Source organism: Ovis canadensis, chromosome 1, assembly GCF_042477335.2.
Source record: "Ovis canadensis isolate MfBH-ARS-UI-01 breed Bighorn chromosome 1, ARS-UI_OviCan_v2, whole genome shotgun sequence".
Classification (NCBI taxonomy): domain Eukaryota; kingdom Metazoa; phylum Chordata; class Mammalia; order Artiodactyla; family Bovidae; genus Ovis; species Ovis canadensis.
Window position 1 is genome coordinate 16,013,762 of NC_091245.1, and position 12,426 is coordinate 16,026,187.

Here is a 12,426-nt window from a genome sequence, read left to right on the forward strand (position 1 = left end):
GTGGTGGTCCTAAAACACAAATCAGACCATGTCATTCCCTCTTAAAATTCTTCAGGGACTTCCCTGGTGGTCCAGTGGCTAAGACTCCACACTTCCAATGCAGGGGACCCGGGTTTGATTCCTAGTCAGGGAACTAGGTCCCAGTGCCCAACTAAAGATCCTAAATGCCGCAACTAAGACCTGGCACAGCCAACCAAATAAATCTTTTTGTAAAGAAAGTGTTTAAAAAGCAAAGACCTTTTCGGTGGTTCTCCACTGCCTTCAGGTCACGTTCATAGGGCCTGAGGATGCCTGGATCTGGCCCTCTCTGGCTTGTCCTCTGCCCCTTCATTTGAGGCCCCTACCTGCCGGCAGTACTGGCCGCCCTGGCCTGCCTACGGGCTCCCACATCTCTGTTGCTGCACACACATCCCGCTTTCTCTGCTTGCTGCACTGCCAGCTGGCCTCGTCACCTCCTCCAAGTCTTCACGGATCCCTCCACTTTGGCTCTGCTCAAGCCATCCTGAGCTTCCCCCCAACCCCTGGGCACATTGTTATCCCCTTGTTTATCTTGTCACCACTATGTTACAGTTGTTAATTTCTTGGGTTGGGGAAGAGTCCTATATGATTCATTTCAGGCTTTACAATGAACCTGACTAGGTGTAGATGGCAAAGAACATTTCTTAAGTGAACGTGGCTCTGAGAGGTTAGGCGCTAGCATCTTTTCTGCTGCTTGACTCTACCCCCTCAGCCCTCCCACCTTCTGCATCCCTGTCTTTCCCGCCTCCGAGGATCTGCCTCTCCGGGGACATCCCCAGAGAGTCTGGAGCTGAGTTCACGGCTGACCCTTCCCTTCTGCCCCACCACTGGGAAGTCCTAAGACTGACACTCCTCACCTCATACTGCAGACAGGGTGCCTGGGGCCCAGAGAGGTACTATGGTGTGGTGTCCAAGGGGACTTGGGTTCAGGTCCCAGCCTTATGGTCTTGGACAACCTAATACGCCTTTCTTTCTTCTTCTTTTTTTAAAAAATCATTTTTCCTTTTATTTATTTTTTATTGAAGGCTTTATTGAACTTGTTACAATATTGCTTCTGTTTTCTTTTATGTCTTGGTTTTTCGGCTACAAGGCATGTGGAATCTTAGCTCCTTGACTAGGGATCAAACTCTCATCCCCTGCATTGGAAGGCAAAGTCTTAACCACTGGACTGCCAGGAAAATCCCCTTTTCCTTCTAAACAACAGTTTTATTGAGATGTAATTCACATATCACATCCACCTGTCCCTTTTAAAAGTGCCCAATTCAGTCGTTTCTAATGTAGTCACAGAGGTGTATAGCCATCACTGCACACCTCTCTGAGCCTGTTTCCTCCTCACTAATGAGCTGTGATGACTGTGGGGCTGGGAGGAGGGGTTAGGAATATGCACGTGGAGGGCTCTGCTCAGTGTCTGGCCAATAGGAAGCCTTGGCTAGGAGGCACAGTTATGGGGTCATACAGCGAACTGGGGTTAAATGAGGTTAGTATGAAACCCACCTCCCCAGAAGGATTTTCCTACCCCTCCTCCTTGCTCTGTGGCTGTTTCCCTGGCAGTAATTTGAGGAAGGCCAGGGAAACAGGGGTGTTGGGGTGAGGGGAAAAGGCAGCAATTACAGTTGTTTAAAAGGCCTTGGGACTTCCCTGGTGGTTCAGTGGCTAAGCACCATGTTCCCAGATTCCATCTCTGGCCAGGGAATTAGATCCTACATGCTGCAACTAAAGATTCCACATGTGCAATGAAGACTGAGGATTCCATATGCCGCCACTAACACTCAGTGCAGCCAAATAAATAAATAAATAAATAAATAAATATTTTAAAAATAATAAAAAGGCTTGAGCTGGCTAATAATTGAGTCAGCCATAGCCCCTCCCATTCACTAACCTAGTGACTCTCTAAGTGTGGTCCCTGGGGGAGCAGCATTAGAACATCCAGGAATTTTGTAGAAAGCATACTTTCAGGCCCCACTTCATACTGAATCAGATGCTCTAGAAATGGGGCCCAGAAATCAGTATTTGAATAAGCCCTCCAGGTAATTCTGCTGCCCACTCTACTTTGAGAACAATATATCTAAGGAAAACATTCACTTATTCATCCCTGATCTCCTTGCTGCCCTCCTGAATAAATGGCATAGTCACAGAATGGGTGGGTCGGGGAGAAAGTCTCTCGATAGGTCTCACAATAAGCCCCAGTGAGGACTTCCCTGATAGCTCAGTTGGTAAAGAATCTGCCTGCAATGCTGGAGACCCTGGTTTGATTCCCAGGTCGGGAAGATCCCCTGGAGAAGGGAAAGGCTACCCACTCCAGGATTCTGGCCTGGAGAATTCCATGGACTGTATAGTCCATGGGGTTGTACGCAAAGAGTTGGACACGACTGAGTGACTTTCACGTCACCATTTCAGGGAGGACCAATCTGGCAGCACCCACCAGTCTCAGCTCTGCCTGACTGGCTGGGAGAATGGGGGCCCGAGCTGCAGCTAGGCGTGCTGGACAAAGATGCTCCAGTGTGTAGCTGCCAGTCTGGCCTCTCTGCTGGGGAGACTGTAGAGAGTCCCAGCCAGCCAGCTCCTGTGTACCATCTATATTCTGTAGATGGGGAAACTGAAGCCTCAGAAGGGGGCCAGAGACGATCCTTAGACAGTCCTTTGTTGTATGAATGAAGTCACAGACTGGTTCTGGCAGATACAATCAGACTCCAACTCAGGGTGACTTCTCTCTGCCTCCTCCACCTCTAAGCTCCAGACATGATCTCCCTCTGCTGACCCAAGTGTGGGTATCTGTGTGAGGACCCCTCAGGAAGGCCACGGCAGCTAGGGCCCTAGCTCTGCCATGACTGCACTGAGCAATCTTGCGTAAGTATGTCCTTCCCTGGGCCCCATTTCCTCATCTGGAAGATGGGGATAATTATTTAGCTGCCTGGAATATAAGATGTTCGCTGTCAGACTAAATGTATCTGTTCAACTGTATTGAGCATCTAATCCCCTGCCAGTGTGTGAAGGCTGGAGAGGTGAAGTTCACGGGGTTTTAAAACAGCGTCTACTAAGTGGAGCTGGTCAAGGATGGAGACTCACCTTCTCTTCCCTTTTCAGGAAGGCTGCTGGGGAGCCCAGTGTGGTGGCAATAGATGTGCTTAGGGCTTTGGGAGCCTCTTCAGCGGGTGCAAACTGGGGACTTTGGTGACACAATGTTTTGATATTTGTTTAAGCTGAATTTTTGCTGTGCATTTATTCAGTCTATGAAAAAATGAATAAAGCAGAGTCAGATGAGAGAGAGGGGGGATGGGGCCATTACTCTGGGGAGGGGGTAGTTGGAGGAGAGGTTTGAGTAGAGATCTACATGAGAATGGGAGCGATAAATAGGCAGAGGAAATAGCAGAGCAAGTGCAAAGCCTGGAGGTGGAGAAACCTTTGATGTGTTCCAGGAATGGCAGGGAGGTAGAGTGCCTGATGGAGGAACTGGAGAGAGGCAGATCAAGTTCAAGGCCGGGTGGGACCGGATCTCGCAGAGCCTTGCTGGACACGCTGAGGAATGTGACTGCTGCCCTCTAAGTGCCATGGGAAGTCAGGGGAGAGTTCTGAGGAGGGTTCTAGTTTCCGGCTTTGCTTTGTAGGAAAATCATACTGATTGCTCCGAGGAGGGTTCCAGTTGGGCCAGAGGGGAGGCAGGGAGACCTGTCAAGGGTGAGATGATGGGGGTTAGTGAGTCCAGGGCTACAACTCTGTAGCTAGAGCCAATAGAAATTGCTACAGGATGGGATGTGGAGAGTGAGGGAAAGGAAGAGTCAAGGGTTGCTCTTAGATCGTTGGCCTGAGCCCCTGGATGGGAGGTGGTGCCATTCCTGAGATGGGGAGATTTTAGGGCAAATTGAGAGTTTGTTTTTGGACATTATGTTGGGTTTGAAAGGCCTCTAGACATCCGAGAAGAGACGCTGAGCAGGCTGTTGGCAGGCAAGCTGGACTCGGGGCAGAGGCTGCCACACCCCCACACCTGCTAAATGGCCAAGGCTGTTGTGGTAAAGGGGTGGGGACAGAATTTAAAGGGTTCTCCCCTGCCCCTGTTGGTATGTTTAAGGAAATGAATTAAATATTTAATGTTTATATTTATTTATTTATTTGGCTGAGCCAGGTCTTAGCTGTGGCATGTGAACTCTCAGTTATAGCAGGTGGGATCTAGTTCCCCTACCAGGGATGGAATCCAGGCGCCCCCCCCCCCCACCCCCGCATTGGGAGCGCAGAGTCTTAGCCACTGAATCACAAGGGAAGTTGCTGCATTTAAAAACTGATATTAATTTGTTACCTGAACAGTCATGTTTATTCTTTAAAAATATCAGGAAATGAAGATAAGCAGAAAGCAAAACAAAAGCCAAATCACTCTTAATTTTGCCATCCGGAGACCAGCCCTGCTGACTCTTGGTTTGTATTAATATATTAAAAAACATCTATACTTAAACAGTTGGAATCACATTGCTTTAAGGTTTTATAATCTGCTTTTTTCACTTAACCTATTGTGAAGTGGACATTTTAGAGATGTGTAACTCTCGACATGGAAAACATAATGTTGAGGGAAAAAAAAACTATTGAAACACTCAGTGTGAAACCCCAAACATGACCCGTTTATTACCTGAGGCTCTGAGATCAGCCGAGCGATGTGACTGAAGGATTTCTCTCCAGGGCTGGGGTGAAAGCCCATCAAGATTTGGCTGCACCCCTTCCCAGAGGAGGGGATGGGATACGATGACCTCCGGAGGACCTTCTGCCCCTGAGCCCATTCCTGGTGGATGTAGCACTGAGTTCACCTGCGTTTTCTGTGGTTAATTATTGAACACGAGGAGCTGGTGCTCTCCCCCACCTCTCACTGTGCCTTATGTCTTCGCTGACTCAGCTTCTGCCTGGAACTGGCCAAGGAGGCCTCTTCCTCACTCATTCATCCGAAACCCTTTACTGACATCTGCCACCTACCTCCTCCCTGGGTGGGCGCTGGGCTGAGGCCCTGTCCCCGCCCTCCGAGCAGGCTGGGAGCCCAGCCCATGGAGGTGTGAAGGGCCAGGTGGAGCCCTGCTCTTCCTATGTCTCTGCACCCCACCCCATCTGCCCTGACTTCACAGATGATGAGACTGGCTCAGAGAAGGTGACTTTCTCAGGGTCACACACACTGTAGGACTGGAATTTGAACCTGGGTCTCTGACTCGGAGCCCATGCTCCTGCTGTGATGAAAAAGTAAAGTGAAGTCACTCAGTCGTGTCTGACTCTGCGACCCCATGGACTATAGCCTACCAGGCTCCTCCATCCATGGAATTTTTCAGGCAAGAGTACTGGAGTGGGGTGCCATTTTCTTCTGCAGGGGATCTTCCCAACCCAGATTTCGAACCCTGGCCTCCTTCACTGCAGGCAGATGCTGATGTAAGAGGAACAGAAATAAAATGCTGTTGACTGTGACCTGGGGCTTCCCAGCTGGCACTAGTGGTGAAGAACCTGCCTGCCAATGCAGGAGACATAAGAGACGTGGGTTCGATCCCTGGGTTGGGAAGATCCCCTGGAGGAGGGCAGGGCAACCCACTCCATATTCTTGCCTGGAGAATCCCATGGACAGAGGAGCCTGGCAGGCTACAGTCCATGGGGTTGCAAAGAGTCAGACACGACCGAAGTGACTTTACACGCACACACGCAGACAGTGATTGGGAGGCAGGCACAGGGAGGGGGTGTTCTGAGCTGACGGTGGGATGGGGGCTCCCCCAGCAGGAGCTTTGGGGTGAGGGAAGCTTGAGGGGAGCATTTCCTCAGGCTCTGATGGTGAGGCATTTCAGGCAGAGTGCAGTGGCAACAGTCCCAGGTGGGGGCACTCTGGGAACATTTCGGGCAGGCTGTGGGTCAAGCGTTTCCAGAGAAACGCGTTCCCTCAGGAGTCTCTTCCAGGCGCAACACCCCCATCCAAAGGAGAAGTGCTTCCGGGAGGCCAGCCTTGTTGCCTTTTGCTGCACCCGCAGCCTGTGCCCCCGCATCCTATCTTCCCTTACATGTTCACTCCTCATGTCCTTTCCCCTCTTCCCATCCACTGGGAAGTTAGGAACTCTGACTGTCATCTCATCTCTGTCCTGGATATCCTGGTGACCTTGGGTGACTCCCTTTCCCACTCTGAGCCTCAGTTTCCTCATGTGTGCAATTGAGGTTAATTCATGAGCTCATCATAAATCAGATGAGCTGGATTCCCTAGTTCCTTCCATTTCTAAATGTCTGGTTCTGGGCCACTCAGTAGCTTCCCACTGTCCTGTGGGGATTTCCAGGCCTCGGTGACATGGCTCCCCGATGCCCGACTGCCCTCCCGACACCCTCTCCCCCTCTGCATCCTCCCCTCCCTATCTGTCTTCCCTGATGCCCTTTCCTTCCATAGCTGTCTCAGTATTTAATTTCATAAGATCCCACGAAGGCAGAAGCAGTTGTCTTCATTCTGCAGATGAAGCTATGCTTCATGAGGAAGGGGGTGTTCCTGGGTTCCTCTCTCGGCCAGCCCAGACAGACCGGCCTGCCACAGCTCAGCGTCCACTTCTGGGAGCTGTGGGTACATTAAGGGCAATTGAGAGGATTATAAGTTATCTGTGAGCCCAGCCACCTGGAGCTCGGGGGCTTTTCCCTTTGAGGTCCAGCACAGAGCCACAACTCCAGGGAACTTTGATTCTTAGTCCACTTTCCAGATTACTCCCCAGTAATTCTTCCCTCCTCTCCCCTTCCTCTTTCTCCCCCTCCTCCTCTTCCTCTACCCTTCCTCCTCCTCCTCCTCCTCTGCAACCCCTTGCCAGAGGCTCCTCAGCTGCCCTGTCCATCCAGCATCTAACCCTCTCCTTCATGCTGCTATTGTAGATTTTTGCTGGTCTTCAGCTGCCTGGTGCTGTCCGTGCTGTCCACTATCCAGGAGCACCAGGAACTTGCCAACGAGTGTCTCCTCATCTTAGTGAGTGCTGGAGTCTGGGTCTGAGGGAGGCTGTGTGTGTGGGTAGCACCTCTGGGCTGAGGGTGAAGGGCAAGTGAGGCTTCACATAACATGTTTCAGAGACTGGCTTTCTGTGCTGTGTTCCCTGACATGGTGGCTGTACTTCTCTGAGCTTCATAAAAGCCCAGAGGGCTTTATGGGTTGCCATAAAAGTCCACAGGGCTCCCCTGCTTTAAAGCAGGTGTTGGGAGAGCTCCTAGTATAGAGCTCCTAGTCTCTATACTAGGGCTTATGATGGGCCCAGAGAAGGGGAGAGGAGGCCCACTCCTTCTCAGGATCAAAGCTGCTAATGCCACTCCTATGGGATCTGGTTTTAACCCCTAAACAGAAGCACTTCAGAGCGGTACTGTGACAGACAAACACCCCTTGTGTCACCTGGTCAGGTTTAGGCTGGGATGGGGATGAGATGGCTGGGAGGGGGATGAGGAGCAGAAAAACTCAGCCAGTTCGTGGGCACAGCAACAGGGGACAGATCTGAGCTTTCAGTCTCTCTGGAAGACATGGAAGAAGCCACTTGCCTTCCCGAAGCCTCCCCAGGTCCATCCAGGCAGATGAACCTCCAGGAGAGGCAGGCTGAGGAAACTCTAATATCCCTAACCCAGGGACTCGGGGCTGGGTGGGTGCTGTGTGATCTAGGCCCGGGGCCTGAAGAGTGGGACCAGAACTCAGGCCCCTGGTCCCATAGGAATTCGTGATGATCGTCGTGTTTGGTCTGGAGTACATCATCCGCGTCTGGTCTGCTGGATGCTGCTGCCGCTACCGAGGATGGCAGGGCCGCTTCCGCTTTGCCAGAAAACCCTTCTGTGTCATCGGTAATGGTCCCATGCCTCCCAAACCTGATCTTTGACCCCAAACCGCAGGGTTGACACCCTGACCCCAGGACCCTGGCTAGTGACACAGACACAACGGACCTTCCCAGTCGCCCCCTCGGACCCCAGGAACAACCCCCCTCCACCCCCAGCCTCGGGTCCAGGCACGGGGTAGGTGGGCTCTCTGGCGCTGGCCGTGACCTCGCCCCACTCCCCGCCTCTGCAGACTTCATCGTGTTCGTGGCCTCGGTGGCCGTCATCGCCGCGGGCACGCAGGGCAACATCTTTGCCACGTCCGCGCTGCGCAGCATGCGCTTCCTGCAGATCCTGCGTATGGTGCGCATGGACCGCCGCGGCGGCACCTGGAAGCTGCTGGGCTCGGTGGTCTACGCGCACAGCAAGGTGAGGCCGGGCGGGGATGCGGGGGCGTGAGGGAGAGGGGCGTGTCCAGGGCGGAGCTGGAGCGGCAGGGGGCGGGGCCTGGCGGAGCCGGGGCCGGAATTGGGGATTGAGGGGTGACTAGGGACTCAGCGCCAGCGAGCCCACAGGGGCTAGGGCGGGCCGGGCAGGGGCGGGGTCAGGGGGCGTTCGGGACCAGGCCAGGAGGCGGGGCCTGAAAGGCAGAAGCTTTGGGGTTTAGGGGTCTACGCTTAATAGCGAAGTGGTGACCTGGAGCGGGGTCTGAGGGTGGAGCTGCGGTGGGACCGGATGTGGGGTCGGATGGCAGCCTGACAGAGGGGGGTAGTGCAAGGTGGGCTCGTGGGCGAAGACCTGAGCCTGGAAGCTGGAGGTCAAGGGCAGGGCCGGGGCGGGGCGTGCTCTGAGGTTCTGTGAGGACCTGGTTGTGCCCGAAAGGCGGGCAGGGTCTCCTGGAAGGGAGTTACTGAGAAACAAAGGGCGGCAGAGCGGCCACCAGGGACTTCCGAGAGTTGGGTACACTTACCCCGTTCCGAACACCTCCCATAGGCCATTCTGGGAGCCGTCAACCTCCCCACCTGTGCCGGGTGGGTGGTCTCATCCCTTGCTGCCCCCACAGGAGCTGATCACCGCCTGGTACATCGGGTTCCTGGTGCTCATCTTCGCCTCCTTCCTGGTCTATCTGGCCGAGAAGGACGCCAACTCCGACTTCTCCTCCTACGCCGACTCGCTCTGGTGGGGGACGGTGCGTGAGGGTCTGTGTAGGGCCGAGCTTCTCCCTGGGACCCTCCCTGGCCTGATCATTGTGACCCCAAATCCCGTGACCAGCCCCTGTGTTAGTCCCTCAGCTTCCCCCAGTGGACCAGCTTGTGCCCCCTTCTAGTTCCCTACATCAAGCCCTTGTGACCTCTACCCCTCTCCCCGTCAGCAAGGGGGAGGGGGAGAATCTATTGATTAGGAACCAGCCCCTGTGACAAGTTCTTATGACCAGTTCCTGTGGGCAACTATGGAGGCCCCCCTCATGATGGGCCCACCTCCCTGTGCCCCAGCAATCTCCTGTGGGTGGACCCCCTGACCAGCCCTGCAGGTAATTTGTTTGTGTCCCCAGATAACACTGACAACCATCGGCTATGGTGACAAGACGCCACACACGTGGCTCGGCAGGGTCCTGGCTGCTGGCTTCGCCTTACTGGGCATCTCCTTCTTTGCTTTGCCCGCCGTGAGTCCCCCTTCACTTAGGATGGCCCAGCCTAGGGGAGGGGGTCCTGGGGAGAGAGCCTGCTGAGCCCCTGTGCAGCATTTGCATGGGTGGGGGGGACACCTCAGATGGGCAGCAGTAGGGGTACCTTTAAAGCCTTTGGCTGTCCCACCTCCAACCATGCCTATGGCCCTAGGGCATCCTCGGCTCTGGCTTTGCCCTGAAGGTGCAGGAGCAGCACCGACAGAAGCACTTTGAGAAGCGGAGGATGCCAGCAGCCAACCTCATCCAGGTACAGGGGCCCCAGGAAGCCCCTGAACTGAACTGGTGTGTCAGATCTGTATGCTCACCCTGTGTCTCACTTCACAACTATGACTCCACTCAGAGAGAATTTTCTGGAGCCACATGCCAGGTTAGGGACAGAGCTAGGAGGCTGGCTAAGATTATCAGAAACTTCTCCCACTTCTGCATGCCCAGTTCAGGGCTAGCCAGAGCTGGCCCACTGCCCAGCTGCAGCCCCAGCTCTGCACGGCCTGAAGTGGAGTAGAGACTGGACAAGAGATCCTAGGCCCCAGGGGGGGACCCGGTCCTGCCACCCATCAGCGGTGCAGTCATCAGGAAGCCTGCTCTACTCCCAACACCTTAATTCATCCCACCAGCATCTCCACAGATGAATGTTATAACTGCAACCAAGAAAAACACCTTGAAAGAAAGAAATGGTTCTTTGAAGAGCATTTAGCTGGGGCTTGGCCTGATCTGACCTCGAAGGGAAACTCAGGGATGACTGCCCTGGGAAACTGACACTTGAGCAGAGAGCTGGAGGATGGGTAGTCAGCTAGGTGAAGAGGTGAAGGAGGGAGCCTTTGAGGTAAGGGAATGGCATGTGCAAAGGTCCTGTGATGAAAGGGAGCAGGGTGTGTTTGATGAACAGGAAAGAATCTAGTGAGGCTGGAACAGAAAGCTCAAGTAGGAGTGTACAGTGGAAGGGTTTGGCTCAGTGGGTGAGGCCCAGATCTGAGGTCAGAGAGAGAAACTTAACATCTTCCTAACAACAGTGAGGATCCATTGACAGGTATGAAGCAGGAGGAAGAGGGGGTGAAGCAGGAGGAAGAGAGGGTGATAATCTGTGTTTTGAAAAGTATTGAGTGGATTGGAGGGTGACCTGTGTGAGTGGAGAGATCAGAGAAGAGGCTCCAGCAACAGTTTGGGTGAAATGGGGTGGCAGGTGACTTGGACAAGGGTAGCAACAGATGAGATGGAAAGAAATGGGCAGATTCTGCATATTTAGAAGGTGAAATTGGCGGTATCAGGAATGAGGGAGAGGCAGATGTCAGGGTGACTTCTAGGTTTCTGGCTTGCCCGACTGGAGGGCTGATGCCCCTCCTCACTAAAGGGTGACTAGACTTGGGGCATGAAGAGTGAGTTTGGCTGGAACGTGAAGAGTCTGCAGAGCCTCTGAGCCCCTGGGTAGGTGGGGGGCTGTGGAGGAGGCAGCTGATGTAGTGGTGTGCACCTGTGGTGAGTAATGTGCTAGGCCGTGTGTGCAGACGGTAATGAAGCCCTGGGCGTGGAGGTGCTTGCCTAGCAGGCAGAGGAAAGAAGAAGAGATGGTTTAGAGCTGAGCTTTACAGAACCTGAGCATTTAGTGACTGGGAGGGCAGAGCTGAGCCAGCCAAGGAGGCAGAGAAGGAACACCCAGAGGGGTGGGAAAAAAGCAGGAGTATGTAGGCTGTTTGCTCCACTGTCTGAGGCATTCCCGTGGGACATGGGATGAGGCAAGTGCTCTGAATTTTGGGGACCCTGTAACAGCCTTGTGCAAGAGAAACTCCTCCTGCGAGAATTATCGGGCTCGCCAAAAAGTTCATTCGGGTTTTCCAGCCGATGGTGCAGAAAACCCAAACGAACTTTTCGGCCAACCCAATAGTTCCAGGAACACTGGCACAGCTCACCTCTCCTGCTCTGAACCCCTCAGCCCAGGTCTGGCTTAACACCCCCTTATCTCTCCTCCCCAGGGTTGAACCCCCTCCCCCATCTCTGTTATCGCCAGCCACCAGCCCAACTTTGCCTTCTCAGCATCCCTTGGGGCACAACGGCTGCTGTCCCCTGGGAACTGGCCTTCCAAGGGGCATTGTAGGGGCAGGTGGCTGGCACTGGCTGTGCCGAGAGACAGCTGGTATTGTGGTGCCCATAATTAATGAGACAGCTTTGGCAGCTGCTCCCCAGCCCAATCCAAGGGACTAGGCAAGCAGGAAGTAAAAATATTCTTGTCCTAGGAGGGTGCCTGGCCAGTGAGGTCAGCAGTGGGCTGGCCCTTAAGGACAAGATGCATCTAAAGAAGGATCCAGTTCTGCTTCCTCCTGCCCAGCACCTGCCGTTGCTGATCACTCCATTCACCCCAAGTCCCTACTGACTCTTCTCTTTACCTGGAGGGAGAGGGATAGTCCTTCCTCTTGTCTGACCCTCATCCCTGCTGCTGCAGAGGAGACCCAGCAACTTCATGGATGCTAAGGGCCTGGTAGTTGATGTTCTTTCCTCCCCTCCTCAATTCCATGGGCAGTGGCAGGCAGCTGGGAAGAATGGGGTAGGGTTATTTTTAGTAATAATAATTCATTTAGTCAGTATTCATTCCTCAGACATTGCAGAGTACCCACCATGTGCCAGAGGATACAGTGCTGACCAAGACACAGCTTACAGACTAAGAAGAGAGAAGTACATTAATCAAATACACAGGGAATAAATATATATCAGCTGTGGGAACTGGACATAACAGGAGTGATTAATAGGGAAACTTGGTATTAAGTGCCTACTACGTGCCATGCACTGTACTTGACATTTAATGAACATTTCCCCATTTAGTCCTCACAGCCTTGTTGCATGCATGCTAAGTCGCTTCCATCATGTCCAACTCTTTGAGACCCTGTGGACTGTAGCCCACCAGGCTTCTCTGTCCATGGGGATTCTCCAGGCAAGAATACTGGAGTGGGTAGCCCTGCCCTCCTCCAGGG

General features: G+C 53.4%; 1 protein-coding gene across 2 annotated transcripts in view; it reads left to right on the top strand.

Moving 5' to 3' along the window:
• The window catches only part of KCNQ4 (potassium voltage-gated channel subfamily Q member 4), a 59,364-nt gene that overhangs the window by 25,218 nt on the left and 21,720 nt on the right, over window positions 1-12,426 (top strand). For both annotated transcript variants that reach the window (XM_069587860.1, XM_069587871.1), the window contains exons 2-7: window positions 6,868-6,958; window positions 7,683-7,809; window positions 8,033-8,208; window positions 8,843-8,968; window positions 9,332-9,442; window positions 9,618-9,713. In XM_069587860.1, the coding sequence (XP_069443961.1) occupies window positions 6,868-6,958; window positions 7,683-7,809; window positions 8,033-8,208; window positions 8,843-8,968; window positions 9,332-9,442; window positions 9,618-9,713 (727 nt within the window). The remainder of the gene's footprint in view (window positions 1-6,867; window positions 6,959-7,682; window positions 7,810-8,032; window positions 8,209-8,842; window positions 8,969-9,331; window positions 9,443-9,617; window positions 9,714-12,426) is intronic.